This window comes from Aspergillus ochraceoroseus, assembly GCF_002846915.1.
Source record: "Aspergillus ochraceoroseus IBT 24754 chromosome Unknown P175scaffold_1, whole genome shotgun sequence".
Taxonomy (NCBI): domain Eukaryota; kingdom Fungi; phylum Ascomycota; class Eurotiomycetes; order Eurotiales; family Aspergillaceae; genus Aspergillus; species Aspergillus ochraceoroseus.
In genome coordinates this window covers 2,241,790-2,259,958 of record NW_024468476.1, presented here as the reverse complement: position 1 = coordinate 2,259,958, position 18,169 = coordinate 2,241,790, and the positions used below count along the sequence as shown (strand labels likewise).

The window sequence follows — 18,169 nt, the reverse complement described above, 5'->3', positions numbered from 1 at the left end:
ATCTGAGACGTGAAATCACTATGTACGGGTAAATGTGATGAACAAAAGGAAATCTAAGGCACCACGAAATGATATTCTTTTTACCCAAAGCCTTGCTCTCATGACCTGTAGTATGTTGAAATTAGTAGGGTACAATACAATCGGAATTTACAACTTTGCACTTGCTGACATGCCCAACCAGGGCGTGACTTCCAAGTGAAGGCTTGTATTATTTGACTTTATGAGACCGGCCTAGCACCAGGAAGATCGTCGAACCATGGGTGACGCAACGCATCCACAGCACTGATGCGCAAGTCCGGCTGAAGTCGTAACATGCTCTGGACCAGCTCGAGACCTAACGGATCAATTCGGGGAACAACGTGTCGCATATCTTGCGGCACATAGATTGGAAAGTTGTTTTTATACTCAGGAAACTGCGAGACTCCCGGCCAGGTGCGCTCAGTAGGGGTTCCCGTCACACGGAAGATCCTTTGGAGTTGGTCCTCATTAGTAGTGCCGGGGAATAGAGCACGTCCGGTAAACATCTCGGCCACGATACATCCAATAGACCAAATGTCGATGCTGGTGTTGTAGGTGCGGCTGCCCAGAAGCACGTCTGGAGCGCGATACCACAGGGTGACAACTTCGTTAGAGAAGGTATTGACAGGGATTCCAAATGCACGTGCGAGACCAAAATCAGCAAGCTTAAGCTGTCCTTTGGAATTGACTAGCAGATTTTGTGGTTTGAGATCGCGATGGAGAATACGATTATCATGACAGAAGGCCACCCCACGCAATAGCTGGAATGCAAAAGACTTGATAACGGCAGGTTCCAGCTGCCCATGGTTGCCGTGGGTATCCATATATCGCTTCAGATCTTGGTCCATGTACTCGAAGACCAACATGAGCTTATTTTCGGTGTGGATCACATCATACAGGGACAGGATGTTATCGTGGTGTAGTTCCTTCATCAGGGAGATTTCTCGGATCGCCGTGGAGGGAGTTCCTTCTTCCGAATCGAGGTGAATCTCCTTCAACGCCACCATCTCCCCAGTTTGGCAGTTGCGGCCTTTGTAAACCTGGAGGGGTAGGTAGGTGAGTTAGGGGGGATCATCTCGAGGAATAGAAGGACGGGAGTCTACCGTGGCATAGGTGCCTTCACCTAGCTGCTGAGGTTAGCGAAACCACGCGAGACGGAGGGTAATTAATGACCTACCTTTTCCAACTGTTGGAAGGAGCTGGGATGTGTTCGAGCCATCGCGCGCTAAACTAGAGGGGTAATAATAAAGATGGGAGAAGAGTAGATAAAGAAAGAGGGTCGTCTCGAGGATGATAACAAATTGGCGATATAACTATACAGAGAGAGACCACGGAGGTTGATATAGATAGTTGATGAAAAGGGTAAGACGAGGGGTTGATGATGGTTGAGGAGAGGAAGAGAGTTGTTGAAGTGAATGAATGAATGGATGAATGGATGAGGCTGGGGAGATGGCGCGGGATTAAAGGAACCTGAGGCAACCCCACTATGTAATACCACACCACCCCGGTTGCCTGAGGTTCACAACAGAGTTTGGAATATGCAGCTATTTAGTTATTCATTTGCAGGCAACTAGGATGTTTTAACTAGAAAGTATCATAGACTTGAAATGTAAGAAGATAAATCCGTCAGATTCCATACGCGTCCCTCTGTACAGTGCTCAAACTATCGAGAGACATACGTACCTCAGGTACCTGGCACAACCCATGTTATTAACTAGCAGGATCTAGTACAATTTAGAGAATACGGAGTACTACGAGTGAGTGAGTAAATGTATACATATAACTTAATGAACTACTCCGTACCTTATTTCGATCCACAATTCAATCTCTAGAAAATCCCCAGATAATCCCTTATTGCCAGCCTCGGCCATCTCTCCGAATCAACACCCCCGCATTTCGAACCCGCGGATCAGATCGCGTACCTACTAGGACTTACCTAGGTAGTTACTCCAGGACCGTCACCGACTCCACGACTCCATCTCCATCTCCAACATCTACCATCGTATAAGACCTGATCCTTTCCGGAATTTCTTTTGTGATTTACTCCCTTCTTCTTCTTCTTCTTCTCTCTTCACCCCCCCCTCCCCCATCATGGTCCCTGCAATCCGTGTACCCCCTTCGGCGGCCAGTAGAGCACGCAATCTGCTGCGCACCGTACAATACACACATCCTCCTTCTTGTCCTTGTCATTCGAACCCAAATCATCATCATCACCATGCCAGAACTCCTACTTTAGCTGACCATGTTCGTCGACATATGGCTACTCCCACAGACCCCTCACGGGAGAAGGAGTACGCCTTCGAAATGGCTGCCTCTAGTATCCGGTTCGGCCCAGGAGCCACCAAGGAAGTCGGCATGGACTTCGCAAACATGAAGGCTAAACGCGTCTGCATTGTTACAGATAAGAACGTTGCCAAATTGGACGCGATGAAACAAGCTGTGGAAGGTCTGTCTCGTGAGGGGATTGAGTTCACAGTATATGACCAAGTTCGGGTCGAACCAAAGGATAGCTCGTATGTCCATGATTACTGGATAAAAATTGCAATTCTAATATACGAAACAGGGTCAAGGAAGCCATTGCATTTGCCAAACCCTACAATCCAGATGCCTTCCTGGCTGTTGGTACGTGAGACAAGACAACTTTTGCAACCCCGTTGGCATCTCCCAGTCAGCTGACTCTCCAGGTGGTGGATCGGTCATCGACACCGCAAAACTCATGAATCTATACACTGTCTTCCCCGAAGCCGACTTCCTTGACTTTGTCAACGCCCCCATTGGCAAAGGTCTTCCAGTAACAAAAGCCCTCAAACCTCTCGTCGCAGTTCCCACGACCGCCGGTACCGGCTCCGAAACCACTGGAACCGCCATCTTCGACCTCGTCTCCAAGGGGGCTAAAACGGGGATTGCCCATCGTAACCTTAAACCCACGCTAGGAATTTGTGACCCTCTCAACACACGGACGATGCCTTCTGCAGTGCATGCCTCTTCGGGTCTCGATGTTCTGTGCCACTCTCTTGAATCCTGGACGGCAATCCCTTACAACGAACGCACCCCGCGCCCCACAAACCCCATCAACCGCCCCGCCTACCAAGGTGCAAACCCTATCTCCGACATCTTCTCCCTCCAGGCCCTCCGCAGCACGGTCAAGTATCTTCCTCGCGCCGTCAAGGACCCGGATGACTTTGAGGCCCAGTCCCAGATGCTGCTCGCTGCTACACTAGCTGGTGTCGGATTCGGAAACGCAGGTGTCCACCTCTGCCACGGCATGAGCTACCCCATCTCCAGCCAGAACCCAGGCTACAAACATGCCGGGTATGATGTCGACTACCCGATTATTCCCCACGGGGTTACGGTTGCCGTGACTGCTCCTGCCGTCTTCCGATTTACCGCTGCCTCGAATCCAGACCGCCATCTTGCGGCGGCTGAGGCCTTTGGTGTTGACATCTCGAATGTCAAGCGCGAAAGTGCCGGTGAAGTGCTCGGTGAGGCACTGGCCAAGTTCCTTGCGGATTTGGGCGACCAGCCTCTTGGGTTGAAGAACCTAGGCTTCAAGCCTTCTGATATCGAGTCGCTCGTAGAGGGTACCCTACCACAAAGACGTGTGTTGATGCTTGCTCCCAACCTCAGCAGTGAGTTGGAGGCTGAGAAGGATGAGCTCAGACGTCTACTAGAACAGTCTATGCAGTATTAAATATAACCACTCGTCACCCTCCCCCACAATTGTATTCCCCGTAGATAAAATTCTAAAATGTCTTGTGTTGCGATGGTCTGGTCCATCGAACCAATTGCCCGCTAAAGCGAATAAAATATACCAGAAACAAAACCAAACAGAGCAACGTGAGTTGAGCTAAAAAAAAAAAAAACAATACCTTAAGTTCTATACAGCTGAAATGAACCCTGGAAAAACAAAGAGAAAAGAAGGCGAAAGATATAGCTATATATAGATACAGACACAGATGCAAAGCAAAGCAAAGCAAAGCAAGACCCCAAGTCCCGCACAGTCCCAAAAAGCCTAGATATATCTACAGCCATCCTATTCCTAGATTCCATACATATATGTGCACCCTATAAATCCATTTCTTATTCCAAAATCATGGCAGCTCCTAGTATATACAAGATGGTGGAACAGGCCTGGCTATCAAGTGCCGCATGCCGTCTGCGTGTGCCGCCCAGGCGTCCTTGCTGGTCTGTGAGTGTATCTTGTATCTTGTATATACTCGTTGTGTATAGCATGACATTGGAGTTGAGAGTACGTGTATAACTTCCTGCAGTATATATACATATATATATATATATCCACCTGAAGAGGAACTCGAGAGGGGAATATTGTTGACTTGTCTGTTAGTATAGACGGAGTCCAAGCTTCACTCAGCTAGTAATCTTAGATTCTGGGGATTCTCCTTGCTAACTAACATTATATAAAGAGGGTTATACACGGTCTCCAACACCATCTCCGAATATCGAGGAGAACAGCGTCTGATTTACAATGACAGATCCAATATCACTATTTAGGTAGCACATCACCAGAGGTATTAGAATGCACTTGGTGCGTGGGGCTATAAGTTCCCTGAGCCCTCCCTTTCAGACCGCGAATGGCGCGTTGTAGGCCGCCTTTCCAATTCCTCCATGGCTTTCGCGTTCTCAAGTTGGTGTGCCATTGTATAATTGAATTCACGTCGAATGCCACCCAAACCAAGGGGAGAGATACCGCCGCGGAACAGCCAACTAGTAGGAATTAGGACCACCAGGAGGATAATAACATCTTGATGGTATAACAGGACTTACAAATAATCGGGAAAATCCACCATCCTTGGAATAGTACCGCGTCTCCTTGGTGTGGAAAGTCGGAAACGTTTAATGCAAATAGTGAGGATAAGAATGAGAGTGGAAGCTTTTTTGTCCGGTTAGCAAGATAAAATGGACATCCACGGGAACTCGCTCGTCTTCGAACTTACGAAAATAATGGTCACCACAGTAAAGACCATGATTGTGTTAGCTTGCTTCCCAGTATCCTCAGCCTGTTTACGCCCAGTCTCAGCTTCTTTAATGCTCGCCTGTTTCTGCTTCAGGTCCAAAAGGCTATCCAGCTAAAGATGCAGGTTAGCACGACGTTGATTTCCAGATCTTGTGATAAGCTTACTGATTCCTGGACGGTCTTTGCCTCTGAAGCCATATCCTCAAGGTCTTCCTTTATCAAACTGGGCGTGCAAGCGTGGAATTGACGGTTATCCAAGTCTTCCAACTGGAACAACTGTTTCCATACCGTTTCTTGGTCAACAGCCAAGGCAATGAGAATGTTAAGTTCGTCTCGAATGTCCTTGATTTCCCGGAGAAGCTCGGCCTCCTGGAGGATATTATGGTATTGAGTAGCTGGAGAATTGCCGTTCGCACTGCTTTTTTCATCCTTCAGCGACTGTACAAAATCGGTGTAAAGCCCACTTTCGCCATTTGCCTGTACACAAGAGTTCGTGAGAATGTGAACCGCCAGAATGGCTAATTATCAGTTAAGAAACTGACCATGTCTCGAATATGTTCGCGAAACACATCTAAAGCCGACTTGGAATCAATGTGATTTAAATCCTTGATGAAGAGCTCTGTTTGTATACCAAGCATGAACTCCATCATGGATTCAACCGACTTGGGACGTTGGAAGGTACCGTTGTTCTCGCGGAAGGCCATATTTTCAAACACAATGTCCACAAACCCAGTCGACTGATCTGTTGCAGCCGTAATTATGGTTTCTATAGTCATGTTAACACGACGTGGCATCAAACAGCCTCCGTCACTCACTTTCATCGATAACCCATAACCATAACTGGCCAACCACCAGGATGGTATTCGGTGAGTTGAGTTTGCGAGAGACCACTTGATCATCATCGCGGGATTTGGTGTCGTGCAATGCAACATAGTAATACTGGTCAAGAGTCATTGTCTCATGGCGGACTGGCTTTGACTTCCTCCCTGATGACAACCTCTGAGTGCTCTCATTCGGTTTGGGATATGTCTTTAACGGCTTCTCCCCCCACGCCAGATAGGGTATCTAAAGTTTTGTTAGCTATTGAGAACCGAGGAAAAGGGAAGTACTGTAATAAGCATACATACATAAAGGGCTTGTCGTTTTCTTTCTCTCTTGGCCAAAATTGGTAGCGGGTTGGGCTTTTGGTCGTGCTTGCCACTGTCCTCCTCTTCGCGAATACTAGGTACCACAGGATCTTTGACTCTTGATTCTGCACGTTTCTGATAATCCCTGGGGGCCGCAGAACGTCCTCTCCTCTCTCCCGGTCCAGTATTGTCCACCGGGGCTGGTACGTTGGTCTCTGGTTGGATGTCACTCTCAACTACTTCCCGCTTCACGATTCACAAACCACCATCAGCAGTCATCCCAGGCTAATGCGCGAATACAGACATACTGAATACTCCGGTTTCATGTAGTTCTTCTTGCCGCCAGCAGTTAGCTGTGTCCAGCTCTCTCGAAGGAACGCGATCAACTCCCGATGTTCCTTTTCTGTTTTGACCCCATCCGCGAGAATCCGGGTAACAAGATCCTGCAAATGATTGAAATTAGAAATGCTGCTTGCTCCCTTTGTCACGGATCATGTTTTGCATGGAGACTTACCTCGGCTAGTTTTGTCTAGTACGAGCACTGCTGTCAGCCTCTTTTTCTTACTAGCAGTCATTTTAAAATCGGCACCAACTTACGTCGTTTACAGGGACATGCACCCATCTAAATTCACGCCTACCCACAAAGGCCCTCTCCTGCGTGACATCATCGCGAATCTCGCCTGTGGGCTCGGTTTGGCCCTTCCCTGCTTGGCCCTTTGTTTCCGCTGCAGCCTTTTGTCCTAGCTTAGGCGCTGTAGCAGTGCCGGTAACGTTTCTGTTGTCGGACTTGGAAGGTCCCTTCGCTTTTGTTTCGTCCTGGACCCCCTTACCGGTTTTAATGAATCCTTTGAGTGCCTCGAGGTCGTGGTGATTTTGTCTTCTGGCCTCTACCATAATTTCTTGTGGGCCCTTGCCATATATGATTTCCTTGAGAGACTGCTGGTTGAAGTGCATTTCCACTTCATTGCCGGTGCGATAGAAATCAACTATTGTTCCCTGGAGTTCTGGTATGTGATAACTATCGGCTGAAGGGGCCTGAACAAGAGCATCGTCGTTCGTGTTGGCGACGTGCGCCAGTATTGGAGGAGGGTTGTGAAGCAGGTTATTTATTGTTTGATTGGGCTTCAGCTTCAGAATTTCAACAGCCATCGACAGTTCCTTTGGCTTCGAATGGCCGCCGTTTGATAAGAGCCACCAGACAAGCACCGGCTGGGATCGGTAGACGGCCCAGTGTAGGACTGTCCAGTTCTCCGTTGCGGCGTTGGGTTTTGCTCCTTGTTCCATCAAATACAGCAAGGTGCCCTCATTTCCAGGTCTTTCAAACTGAGCGGCCATCTCGAGTACTTCCCCTGCCTCCACGGAATAAGGGATCTTGAAGCCAGGGCTATTCTTTGCGAATTTCCGACATTCTTCCCATAGAAGCTCTTCCACCATTCTCTGTCTCCCTTTCACGGCCAAGGAGAGGGGCGATTCTCCGTCATCATTTTTGTTTATGATGAGTTGTATTCTTTGCAGTTGGGCGGTTTTATCTCCTGGGAAACTTGCGGTTAAACTTTTAGCGCAGGTATCCAGGAATACCTCGACAGCAGCGCGATGTCCATTTTCGGCTGCCACATGCATCGGGGTCAAGTCTTGCCCTGAATGCGCGGAAATATCGGCACCATGTTGAAGTAGCCATTTAATCATGTCGGAATTCCCAAACCGAGCTGCTACATGCAGTGGTGCGCGTTGCCCTTGGGACCATTCCCTCACGTCCCACTTCTCGTACTGCAAGCACTTTTCGAGAAGTTCCGTCTTCCCGTTGACGACTGCCCAGAATACAACAGGTTCAATATCTGCCGAGTTATCTTCGTTCTCGTCTAAATCCCCAAGAAAAGTTGAAAGAGCGCCTTCAACCCGGGGAATTTCATAGGAAGTTGCAAGGCAGATCTTGGATTTCAGAGGATCCTCGGGAGAATAAGCCTTTGTTCTCAACAGGTGAAGCATCACTTTATAATGATTCTGGCTAGCTGCATCAGACAACGCGGTACTGCCCTCATCGTCGCGGATTGTGACATCGACCTGCTCGTCCGAGATCAACCGTGCGACAATTTCGTCACGTCCGTTAGACGCAGCCAGTTGGAGCGCAGACCAGTTATGGTCGGCGGTTGCGTTTCGATTGACCAACTTGCCTTCTCCAAGTTCCAAGAGCCAATTGACAAGATCAATGTGACCTTTCTCCGAGGTTGCATGAAGTGGCATAAATCCATCATTGCATTGGATATTCACGTCCGCACCATATTCCACCAGAGTTTTCACCACTTCCAGATGGCCATTGCGTGCCGCATAATAAAGCGCCGTACCATCGCCATTGGTTTCAGTCGCACTAACATCCTGAGTATACTTCAAAAGCAGCTCCATAGTCTGGACATGGCCATTCTCGCAGGCAATGAAAATAGCCGGTCTCCCGTCATCTGTACATTTTATGTTGACATCCGCACCCTTATCCAACAGCAGCTGGACAACCTCAGTATGTCCATTCTGTGAGGCCAAATACAGCGGGGTTACGCCGTCCGTCTGCCGTGTTTTGTTTGGATCGGCCTTGTGCTCCAGGAGCAGCTTCGTATTTTCGAGGTTCCCGTTGTACGCGGCAAAATGAAGAGAGGTAAATCCATCGTTATGCGATATATTAGGGTCTGCCTGGTGATCTTGCAGCAGGAGCCTCACGATGTCAACATGATTATTTTCTGAGGCTGTGTAGAGTGCTGTAACGCCGTCTTCTTCTCGCGCGTCCACATCCATGTTATCGTAGGTAAGGATATGTGCGCACATTGCAGCGTTTCCTCCGTACGCAGCACGATAAAGTACAGCCTGTTGGCTTTTACTCACATAGTGCACATCACCTCCAGCGCGCGCAAGGATATCGAAATTCTCAATATGGCCGTATTCGGCGGCGATAAGAAGGGGGGTTGAGCCACCGGACGGGGTTTGGTCGTTGGGATCTGCTTGATGTTCTAAAAGCAACTCCACAATCCGAGGGTTCGGATATGCAGCGGCTTGTATGAGGGGGGTGACCCCGGGGGTCGACTCAGTGTCCCCTTGAAATAAAAAATCATATCGAAGGTTGACAGCATCTTCGGAATCGTTCAGGATAGCCTCCACATCGCCGAAAGCGCCATTTACAATTGCTCCGGAAATCTTGGGCAATGCAGGGTCTGCCTCCGAGGCAACTGATGCCGCTAGGGTCTTCTCCGATCCGAGCCTTACTTCACCTTTGCTCTCATCCTCCAGGACTGTAGGTACCGGCGGAGCAACATCATGGAGATCGAGTACGGCAGAGGCGCTATCACCCATAGTGGCCAAGAAGTCAGAAACACCACATCAACGTGAGTCGACCGCAGAGGGAAAGAAAATAAAAAGAATATCCCAGGGTGGTATAATGGAAGTGGAGGCTGATATTATGGTCGAAAATAATGATGGATGGCTGGGACACGGGAGACCCATATGTATAAAAGACGAATAAACAGCCCCCACCACGCCAGCCTGATGTCGAGTTCAGCTTTGCAAAAAAAGTCAGTCGCCCATAGACTAACTACTGCTTCAATCGGAAGTACTCTGTAGGACGCTAATCACTGTGGGATTTAGCTAGGGCGAACCTGATGATATTGATTGGCTACTAGTCGTGATCGCTCGGACGCTTTGGCTCGCGAGAAAGATCCAGCCTTGCATTCGGCGACAAGTCCCCTTGGGGTCAGAGGTCTCTGCATAAGTTCATATATATCAAACCCGTCGGGGACTATTTAGGGGGTTCGTATTTGCTTCCCGCAGTGGGGATCGTGAATAGAGTGAACCCCGTCCGCCTCTTATCTCGCTCTAGCTGCCCCATATGCTTAATTATTTCAACCTGAACCGAAACTCCAGCTAGCTAGCTCAGGGGACATAAAAGAAACCGGGAATTCAGGAGGAACCTAGATGAGTGTGTGTATGGGTGTGTACCTAGGTCGCGTTAGGGCTCCGCTGTCGTTTATAAAGCCTCCCATGTCATAAAGCTATGTACATAGGTACGGTGCATTCATGCCTATGCTGTATATGAAATCATTTCATCTACCTACTATCCGTCCTACCCACGTACTCCGTACAACAAACATGTCGATCCGTTCAAATATTGACCAGGGTACATATAGTTAGGCATATACATACATATACATGCAGTGGAGACAACGGAACCTTCCAATAGTGATCGACGAAACTAGAGGGGTAGAAGAGTCCACGAATATGATATGATACCTACTAGGTAGTTATGTTGGACTGATTACGCTGTACATCATCGCATCACTTGCTACCTGATTAATAGAATGTAGAAGTGTGTGGATAGTATACCTCCCTCGCATCTACACACTGTCAATACCTATCATCATACATATAAATCTACCTACCTACCTACCTACCTACCTACCTATACCTACTGTACCTCGCGGACTAGGCAGTTGGTGTACTTCATTGTATCGCGTGCGCTGACTGCTAAGAGCAAATCAATCAAGCTCGTCTTGGGCAGTAACAGCAGTAAAGCAGCCGCATATCGTTAAAAGTAGGTAGATCCTTCTTCCTTCCCGTGATAGGTTGGGATGTCTCTGAATAGCTGCAAAATGCCGGCATTGGGCTTTAGTTAGTTACTACTAGAGTAGCGGAGACGGAGACGGAGACGGAGACCATGATTAGATTAGCTTGGTTGATTGAAACTGTACGAAAGAACAGTTAGTTGTAGAGAATTCACTAGAGAATACTTACGTACGTACGGACGTTCTGCCCTGCTGATTCATGAATCTTCGTCCACGCTGAGGGATGAATGTGTCTCCAACTGTACGCCACGGCCTCGAATGAAATACATAAGTCAGTGATCGACATTGCGAAAAAAAAAAAAAAAAAAAAAGGCTCATCGTTGGCCATACAACCTGTTAGCTGCTTACTGCGGTTAGGGTTGCGGCCGGAAAATCCAAGTCATGTCCTTTGGACGGATTCCTTCCGAGCCAGCTAGGAAGCTCCACGTGGAGTAGTGGTTCCGGTGCTCCGTGCAGATGTGCCAGAGTATAGTTATACATAGTTTTGTGTATACTGAAAAATTATCAGCGACGCCAAAATAGGAGGGAGATTGGCCATTTCGGTAAATCTGGAATAGGAGCCGACATTTATGCCTTTTGGAGGCGTAGTTGGTACTGCATACATAATACGCTCCCATATGCGAATCTTTTCAATGCTGATGATTGCTTCTTTGCCATACTCCGCAGATACGTTAGCAGATATGCAGCTTGCTGTAGCGGCCGGATCGGCTTCAAGGCGTCCGCCCAAAGTGGTAGTCCTGGCGACTTCCCTGGAACACAAAGGGTGGCTTTCTGTAAGAAATGATGGGTAACCCGGGACAGAAGGATTTATATTACATACAGACAATTTGTTGGTAGGCAGTCTGAAACAGCTGGCCGCCTGTAGGAGTTGATCCTTGAGGGCCTAGCTTTAAACGCCCAATAAATGCTCTGCTATGGATCCCCCATTAAAGTGGGCCGTGCAGTTCTTTGTCGAGACTCGAGAGTACCCGACCATCATCTATCCGACAGTGACTTGAGTTCAGCAATCTTGGATCGAGTATGCAAGGTGCAAGGCTTGTAGAGTCTTCCCGTGGAGGTCCTGATACGCCCTCGCGAGGGTCATGGACTGTGTTCTATTTGCTAAATATGCTGCATCCAGGCATGGTATGCCAGTAAAGGGCATAGTCCGGCTCAGCACCTTGTAATAAGCCAGGAAGGTATCTAAACCCCACGCATTCCAGTATTTCGGATACCGACACGGAAAACTGGCTTATACTCAAAGGCATGGGTCATTCCACTGTTCAGTCATCCCCTGTGGTGCCCTCCAGTCCAAATGCTTTTCGTTCTGCTCCGGTGGGTGATCGTGGGCGTAAGATACGGAACTTGTGCTTTGGGTTCACCATGGCATGTATGTGAATTGACTCAGATGCGAATAAATAGAACAGTATGATAAAAACCAGATAAACTGCTAGGGTGGATGGGAGAGATTGAGAGGAGAAGCAGATCCAACCCGGCTGGAATACATAGCTGGAATCACGTGTAAAAGAGTGTGACCTTGAAGCTGAAATATTTTCCTACGACTTTGCTCAGATTTCCACCAGAAGTTCTGAATTCTTACTCCATTTACCCCTGTGGTACGGAGTCCTGCATACCGTCAATGTGCTCGTAGTCTCAGACTGTGTAAGAAGTGAGCCTGCTGCATCCCCAACTCCACCACCATCCCCCCCCCTTCGTATCGACATCCCCGGATCCAACACCATTCTTACTGCTCGCATAAAGCAGCTTACACCACCGACCAAACATGCATCCAATCTTCCACCTTCTTTTTGTCCTCCCCTCTGCCGCAGCCACCTCCCAACTCCCTCTTCGCGGTACAACCACCACCCCCAAAGACGGCTATGCAGGAAACCCCGTTTTCCCCGGCTGGTACGCAGACCCGGAAGCACGCATCTTCAACCGCCAGTACTGGATATATCCGACGTATTCGGCCGCCTATGAAGACCAAACCTTCTTCGACGCCTTCTCCTCCCCCGATCTGCTCACCTGGACCAAACATCCGTCCGTCTTGAACTTCTCCACCATCCCATGGTCCACCGACCGGGCCGCCTGGGCGCCATCCGTGGCGCGTCGTCGGCAACGGCGCCGCTCCACTAGTCCCCAGAACAGGGGCCCCACGGTCCCGAAGCACCAGGAACCAGGGTCTACTCCTACCCCTACCGCAGACGAGCATGAGCATGAGCATGACTATGACTATGACTATGACTATGACTACTTTATGTATTTCTCTGCCGGCGACGGCGCAGGCATTGGCGTCGCAAAATCAGCCACGGGCCGACCGGAGGGCCCCTTTATTGACGCCCTGGGAACCCCACTAGTGGGGGAGACGACGATTTCCGGCGCGGAGCCGATCGACGCGCAGCTCTTCCAAGACGACGACGACGGCCGCGTGTGGCTGTATTTTGGCGGGTGGAGCCATGCGGTTGTAGTCGAGTTGAATGATGACATGGTGAGCTTGAAAGGCGCGTACTTGGAGATCACGCCGAAGGATTACGTTGAGGGGCCGTGGATGTTGAAGCGCAACGGGGTGTATTATTTCATGTATAGTGTTGGCGGGTAAGTAAGGACCTTCTTCTTCCCTCCCCAAAAACTCTTCGTTTACATCCCCCCCCCCCCCCCCCCCCCCCCGGTGCCTCGAGAGTATACGCATGTTACAAAAATTAATTGGCTCAGATGGGGCGATAATTCCTACGGCGTGAGTTATGTCACTGCGGCCTCTCCGACTGGTCCCTTCTCTAGTACTCCGACCAAGATCCTGTCGGGCAACGACGACGTCGGCACCGGGACAGGCCACAATAGTGTTTTCACCCCCGATGGCGAGAACTACTATATCGTCTATCATCGACGCTACCTGAACGATACCGCTCGTGACCATCGTATAGTCTGTATCGATCGCATGGAGTTCGACTTGGATGGGAACATCCTCCCAGTGAATATCACGATTGAAGGAGTCAAAGGAAGACTATTATTACCCTGACCGACTTGAGCATACTAAGCTGGGGTTTTGGTAAAATTCTGGCTTTCGTATTCTGAATCCGTATAGCTGTATTTTCTTTATAGTAGCCCCGAGCCTTGCTTTGCTCAGGATGAATGAATGCCCTGCATGTACTCCGTATGCACCTTTTGTTTTCCACAGCACCAAAAAAAAAAAAAAAAAAAAAAAAAACAACAACTCCGGGGTATCCTGGTAACTTGGTATCTCAACATAACACCCACTAATGGTAAGAAACAAATCAATGCAGAAAGAAAAAAGAAAGAAAGAGGGGGGGAAATGCTATGAAAACATGGAGCTACGCTTTTTTGATAATTTTCCTTCATCCGATGATCGTCGGAATCCAAAGAAACTGCTACGCTTTGGTTGTAGCGTCAGGTTTACCGTCGACTGCTGTCGAGGCGGCGCCAATAATGTCGTCGTCGACGCCTGGGCCTGGGCCGGCAGTTGCCCATAAGGATGCACTCCTCCGTGAGATACAGGAGGCATATGATGATGGTGGTTATAATATCGCTGGGCAGGAGCTGCAGGACGAGGTCGCGGAGGTTGGGGCGGCGCGGATAGTGCGGGTTGCTGCGGAGGTAAGGACGGTGTCTGCGCGCGCGCCTTCTTCTCCTCGTCTCCATAGATCTTCTGTAATCTCTTGGTTTCCTTGTCGATCTCCATCTGGCGTCTACGGCGGGCCTTTTGTTCCTCCTCAAGGAGTTTCTTGGTGCGTCGTTCGTCCTCCTTTCTTTTTTGTTCATTCTGCTTCGGAAGCTGGGGGCTCTCGACTAGTGGTGGCTGAGGCCCTGGTGGAATGTTCGTCGTATCAATGACGATTGGGGCCGCAGGTAGCGTGTTCTGCACTGGGGCTATGGTCGTGGGAGAATTGGAAGTAGGGGAGGCGGCCGCGGAGGATGGCCTAGACACACGGAACGCATCCTTAGGGGAACTAAAGTAGACGTCACGAATAGTGATAGCACCGAGTAATAGGACAACCTCTAGCCCCTTGAAATCCTCCATTTCCACGCGATAAAGGTTCGGTTCGTAGAGGGTAAGCTCGCGCAAAGCCTTGAAAATGGAGATGGTGATATCCGGCTCCTTGCTCTTAGTCTTGGTTTCGGGGATGGCAGAGGTTTTCCCCAAGAGCAAGCAGGTGAGATCCTTCGACAACTTGCTATCTTTGCGCCAGCTGAAGCGGAGCTTGGGTGTTAGGTCTGCGACGGCGGGATCGATCGGAGCGCGGTCGAGGGTGGACCCCGTCGGCTCGCGGAAACTGAGCTGTGGCATCTCAAATGTCCAAGTGGCCGGGGTATTCCATGTCTTGGGCTTGTATTGCACTACAATCTGCTGATCAGGGTTGTAGAGCTGGATCGTGAACCGGGAGGGGATTATAGGTTCTGGTGGCGGTGCTACTCCGCCGTTTTGGCGAATTGCCTCTACAGACAGTGTCTGTTGGGTCCACGCGGGGACTATCAAGACCTCGCCATAGACGACGTCAGGAACGAAGGGGTCGTAGAGGGCAGCAGCGTAGCGGTTCTTAGAGTCTGGGGAAGAGGGGTCCGGGTATCGGAAGGAGTATGCGGGCTGGGGTTCGTTGCCATGCTGTAGGAGATAGAGGGTCGAGAGATGAGTCTCCTGGCCGGGTTTGAGGTAAAATGCTGGCCTTGTTAGCTCTTTCCTGGGCAACTCTTCCGTGACTGGTGGACGAGGGACATACTCGGTAGATTCTCGTCGAGCATTTCGATCAACGGCAGGGAACGTAGAACTCGACTGGTAACGACGACTTAGGTAGCAAGGTCACTGGTGGCAAATCCGGTCCACGATAGTTGAAATGCCATTGGATTAACCATAGGAACAACCGAAAGACGGTGGAAGCAATGGCAGTTTATACTGGGGCCATTGCAGCATGACGAAGCCAAATCCGCAGCAGGTTTGCCGGGCAGATTGGTGCCTCAGGCTGTGACTGCGCCCCTCTGGCTAAGACTAAAAATAGCCGATGCTTCACAGGCAACCAAATAAATCAATCAATTAATCCGTCAACTTGCAAATGCATGCATGAGCTTGTCCTCATTTCATTGAAACTCTGGTGCCTTGGCAAAGCCTCCAACAAATCAATTCCCCGCTTGAATCAGCCTCGCGGCCAGGCTGAGCTGCGGGACTCTTGGGGTCAACATACGGAGTAGCTTCGTATATTGCGATATTAAATCCTTTGACAAACAGGCCAATATGAGAGCTCAATTCATTAGACCATGAGGTACAGGGGCCAATGTCAGGGACTTACGACCCTTGCTCATTTATCTGCAACCTCGTCTATCCATGGCGGAGTCAATATGTACGTACTCAGTACACACTAACTAACTAGTTAACTATTGGGTGCTTCGTAACCCTACAGGATTCAAAACACAGACACACCCACATTCAATTATATGGTTCAATTGCATATTCTAATACTTGAACATCTTTGAATTGTTTTCTTTAATGCAGAAAATAACATCTCGCTTCAGGATTATAATGAAAGTCTAGCAGCTAGCCTCGACCTAGTGCAGTGGACATGCTAATCGAAGAGAACCGTACTCTCCCCATAGCAGCGAAAGTTCGAGGCCAGGTTTGCCCTCTTTCCCTTTTGCCTGTGAGGTGACTGATGATCACCGCGTCTTCCTTCTGCATACCGCACCGTCCAGAAAGAAGCCTCTTTAAAGATTCAAACACAGGGAATAACACCATGCTCCCGCGTTCCGGAGACGATCACGGCATGCCATCAAGAGTGGCCAGTCTATAGCGGGATGGTCCGAGATCGCACGCGGCTTCCATGTGGCATCGATAGCTCCGGCATCAAGCTCAAGAGAACAAAATTCGGTTGCCTAATACAGGCCGGAGTACGGTGGAAAATGGTCTCAGCGTGCGAAACGAGATATGATCCGCATGCATGACCGTTATGAAATCTGTTGTCATGCATGTCGCTGCCTACGTACTTGGGCAGTATGTCGCTCGTCCGCGCTATTTATAGACAAGCATTCAGACAGCCACGGGAATTCTTCCAGCTTTTGAATGAACTTGGGAAGAGACTGTAGATTCGATCAATCAAAACACGGCCAAGTTGAGACACGTACCTTTTCCAAGTGATATGGCACTCTTCGAGCATTCCGAAACCTCAAGGTGAAGAAAAGCAATGATCCCACCCATCAGATGAGAGAATTAGCAAGTACACGGACAGAAGATGAAGAGTATTCACTCACCTATGATGGGGGAAAATAGATTCTGGATGATATAAAGTGTAGCCGTTTCGATCTACCCAAGTCAGCCAATATAAACACGAGAGAAACATACCTGGATTTGCCCTGTCCTCTTCATTTATATCATGTATACCCTCATTCAATAATGTTAGCAAACACCAGATAGAACAGAACGCACCTTGAAGACCGTGATGTTTGGCATTTGATACCTAGTTGATAGTCGATATTCGTCCTATAAAAGTCACCGAATAAACCCCGGGAAAGAGACCACCGTACCGGGACCATACCATAGCATATGCATATGCTGGAATTTCTCGCCTTGTTCGCGGTTCGGCCTGTACATGTTAACCTACCGCTAAACGAGAAAGAAGACTTACCTTGACAGGGACTGGTGATGTGTTATCGCTTCAGGGTTCTTTTCCGGTTTCTGGCTTCTTTATTCTGTATGCGTCAGCCTTTGGGAGCCAGGGAGAAGAAGACATACCTGCTGTATAGTGTACTGTGGTTTGATATAGTGGAAATATATCCATGATCTTCGCATTCGAGTAGTCGAGAGGGTTCGGATCTGATAACTAGTGGTGTGTATATATATTTATATATATAGTGAATCTTGACACATATCATAGTGTTGTGGTGTGTCTGTCTTCGTTAGCTTGGTCAGGGCTGGATCACTTACTGAAGTATCCATCCTTGTATGCATTATTATATATTAGAATCGATCAAGTATGCAATGCATACATATCCTAAGAGAAATAATTAGCATTCATGGTTGGCGGAGAGCTCACCTGCTGCAGGTGCCTTGGTAGTACTAGCACTACTAGTACCTACAGGTACCTAGTACTTGTATAGTCGATATCGAACAAGCAAGTATTGTACTGTTGCTGTTTTTTTCCCCCTTGTGCTTGGATGCTGCTGATGAATGAGAAGAACTCGTAGAGGTCGACATCGACTTCTTATACCCGGACGAGGTCCAAACAAAGGGAGACTTGCATCTTTGTGCTGTGTTTCAGTGGATGATTAATGCATTTGAATTTGTAAAATATGCATTCTTGAGACCTTGCCCTTGCCCTTGCCCTTTTTCTTTGTCTCTGTCTTTCGCTCTTGCTGGTGTGAATGATAAATGGTTGCAGGAATAGGTGCAGGGATAGATACACTGCAATTCTGTTTCACAAGGAAGAGGAGGGGAGAAACAAAGGAATTCATTGTTACATGGTAACATGTCT

General features: G+C 48.8%; 6 protein-coding genes across 6 annotated transcripts; 2 read left to right on the top strand and 4 right to left on the bottom strand.

Annotated features, from left to right (window-relative positions):
- Positions 1 to 218: 218 nt before the first annotated feature.
- P175DRAFT_0470440 (Cdk5/Pho85 family cyclin-dependent kinase) lies at positions 219 to 1,237 on the bottom strand (the record flags this gene model as incomplete). Its single annotated transcript, XM_040895039.1, has 3 exons — positions 219 to 1,058; positions 1,122 to 1,145; positions 1,196 to 1,237. 3 exons carry the CDS (start codon positions 1,235 to 1,237, stop codon positions 219 to 221), a joined length of 906 nt encoding a protein of 301 aa, XP_040755808.1.
- Positions 1,238 to 1,979: 742 nt separating this feature from the next.
- Positions 1,980 to 3,709, top strand: P175DRAFT_0513397 (hydroxyacid-oxoacid transhydrogenase; the record flags this gene model as incomplete). The annotated part of the gene is made up of 3 exons (XM_040898744.1): positions 1,980 to 2,531; positions 2,582 to 2,640; positions 2,703 to 3,709. The coding sequence occupies exons 1-3, from the start codon at positions 2,110 to 2,112 to the stop codon at positions 3,707 to 3,709; spliced, it is 1,488 nt and encodes a 495-aa protein (XP_040755807.1). The 5' UTR covers positions 1,980 to 2,109.
- A 586-nt stretch (positions 3,710 to 4,295) lies between these two features.
- On the bottom strand, positions 4,296 to 6,202 carry P175DRAFT_034708 (uncharacterized protein). Its single transcript, XM_040892909.1, has 7 exons — positions 6,121 to 6,202; positions 5,809 to 6,058; positions 5,536 to 5,735; positions 5,159 to 5,470; positions 4,974 to 5,105; positions 4,804 to 4,909; positions 4,296 to 4,743 (listed from the first exon to the last, which is right to left on the bottom strand). The coding sequence occupies exons 2-7, from the start codon at positions 5,945 to 5,947 to the stop codon at positions 4,523 to 4,525; spliced, it is 1,110 nt and encodes a 369-aa protein (XP_040755806.1). The 5' UTR covers positions 5,948 to 6,058; positions 6,121 to 6,202; the 3' UTR covers positions 4,296 to 4,522.
- A 5,893-nt stretch (positions 6,203 to 12,095) lies between these two features.
- Positions 12,096 to 13,876, top strand: P175DRAFT_0553693 (glycoside hydrolase family 43 protein). The gene is made up of 2 exons (XM_040900505.1): positions 12,096 to 13,292; positions 13,410 to 13,876. Exons 1-2 carry the CDS (start codon positions 12,481 to 12,483, stop codon positions 13,711 to 13,713), a joined length of 1,116 nt encoding a protein of 371 aa, XP_040755805.1. The 5' UTR covers positions 12,096 to 12,480; the 3' UTR covers positions 13,714 to 13,876.
- A 4-nt stretch (positions 13,877 to 13,880) lies between these two features.
- On the bottom strand, positions 13,881 to 15,597 carry P175DRAFT_0553692 (uncharacterized protein). Its single transcript, XM_040900504.1, has 2 exons — positions 15,431 to 15,597; positions 13,881 to 15,371 (listed from the first exon to the last, which is right to left on the bottom strand). The coding sequence occupies exons 1-2, from the start codon at positions 15,450 to 15,452 to the stop codon at positions 14,011 to 14,013; spliced, it is 1,383 nt and encodes a 460-aa protein (XP_040755804.1). The 5' UTR covers positions 15,453 to 15,597; the 3' UTR covers positions 13,881 to 14,010.
- Positions 15,598 to 16,406: 809 nt separating this feature from the next.
- Positions 16,407 to 17,646, bottom strand: P175DRAFT_0489532 (uncharacterized protein; the record flags this gene model as incomplete). The annotated part of the gene is made up of 9 exons (XM_040895743.1): positions 16,407 to 16,574; positions 16,686 to 16,778; positions 16,824 to 16,863; positions 16,950 to 17,001; positions 17,041 to 17,155; positions 17,234 to 17,281; positions 17,324 to 17,334; positions 17,431 to 17,518; positions 17,623 to 17,646. 9 exons carry the CDS (start codon positions 17,644 to 17,646, stop codon positions 16,407 to 16,409), a joined length of 639 nt encoding a protein of 212 aa, XP_040755803.1.
- Positions 17,647 to 18,169: the final 523 nt, after the last annotated feature.

Excerpts from the sequence above, each read along its gene's own strand:
- P175DRAFT_034708 (XM_040892909.1), bottom strand. The coding sequence starts at position 5,947 with ATGACTCTTGACCAGTATTACTATGTTGCATTGCACGACACCAAATCC. Across the intron at positions 5,736-5,808 it reads GTTATGGGTTATCGATGAAA|ATCAGTCGACTGGGTTTGTG; the intron begins GTGAGTGACGGA and ends CGGCTGCAACAG. Across the intron at positions 5,106-5,158 it reads CAAAGACCGTCCAGGAATCA|CTGGATAGCCTTTTGGACCT; the intron begins GTAAGCTTATCA and ends CTGCATCTTTAG.
- P175DRAFT_0553693 (XM_040900505.1), top strand. The coding sequence starts at position 12,481 with ATGCATCCAATCTTCCACCTTCTTTTTGTCCTCCCCTCTGCCGCAGCC. Across the intron at positions 13,293-13,409 it reads TTCATGTATAGTGTTGGCGG|ATGGGGCGATAATTCCTACG; the intron begins GTAAGTAAGGAC and ends TAATTGGCTCAG.
- P175DRAFT_0553692 (XM_040900504.1), bottom strand. The coding sequence starts at position 15,452 with ATGCTCGACGAGAATCTACCGA. Across the intron at positions 15,372-15,430 it reads GCTCGACGAGAATCTACCGA|CATTTTACCTCAAACCCGGC; the intron begins GTATGTCCCTCG and ends TAACAAGGCCAG.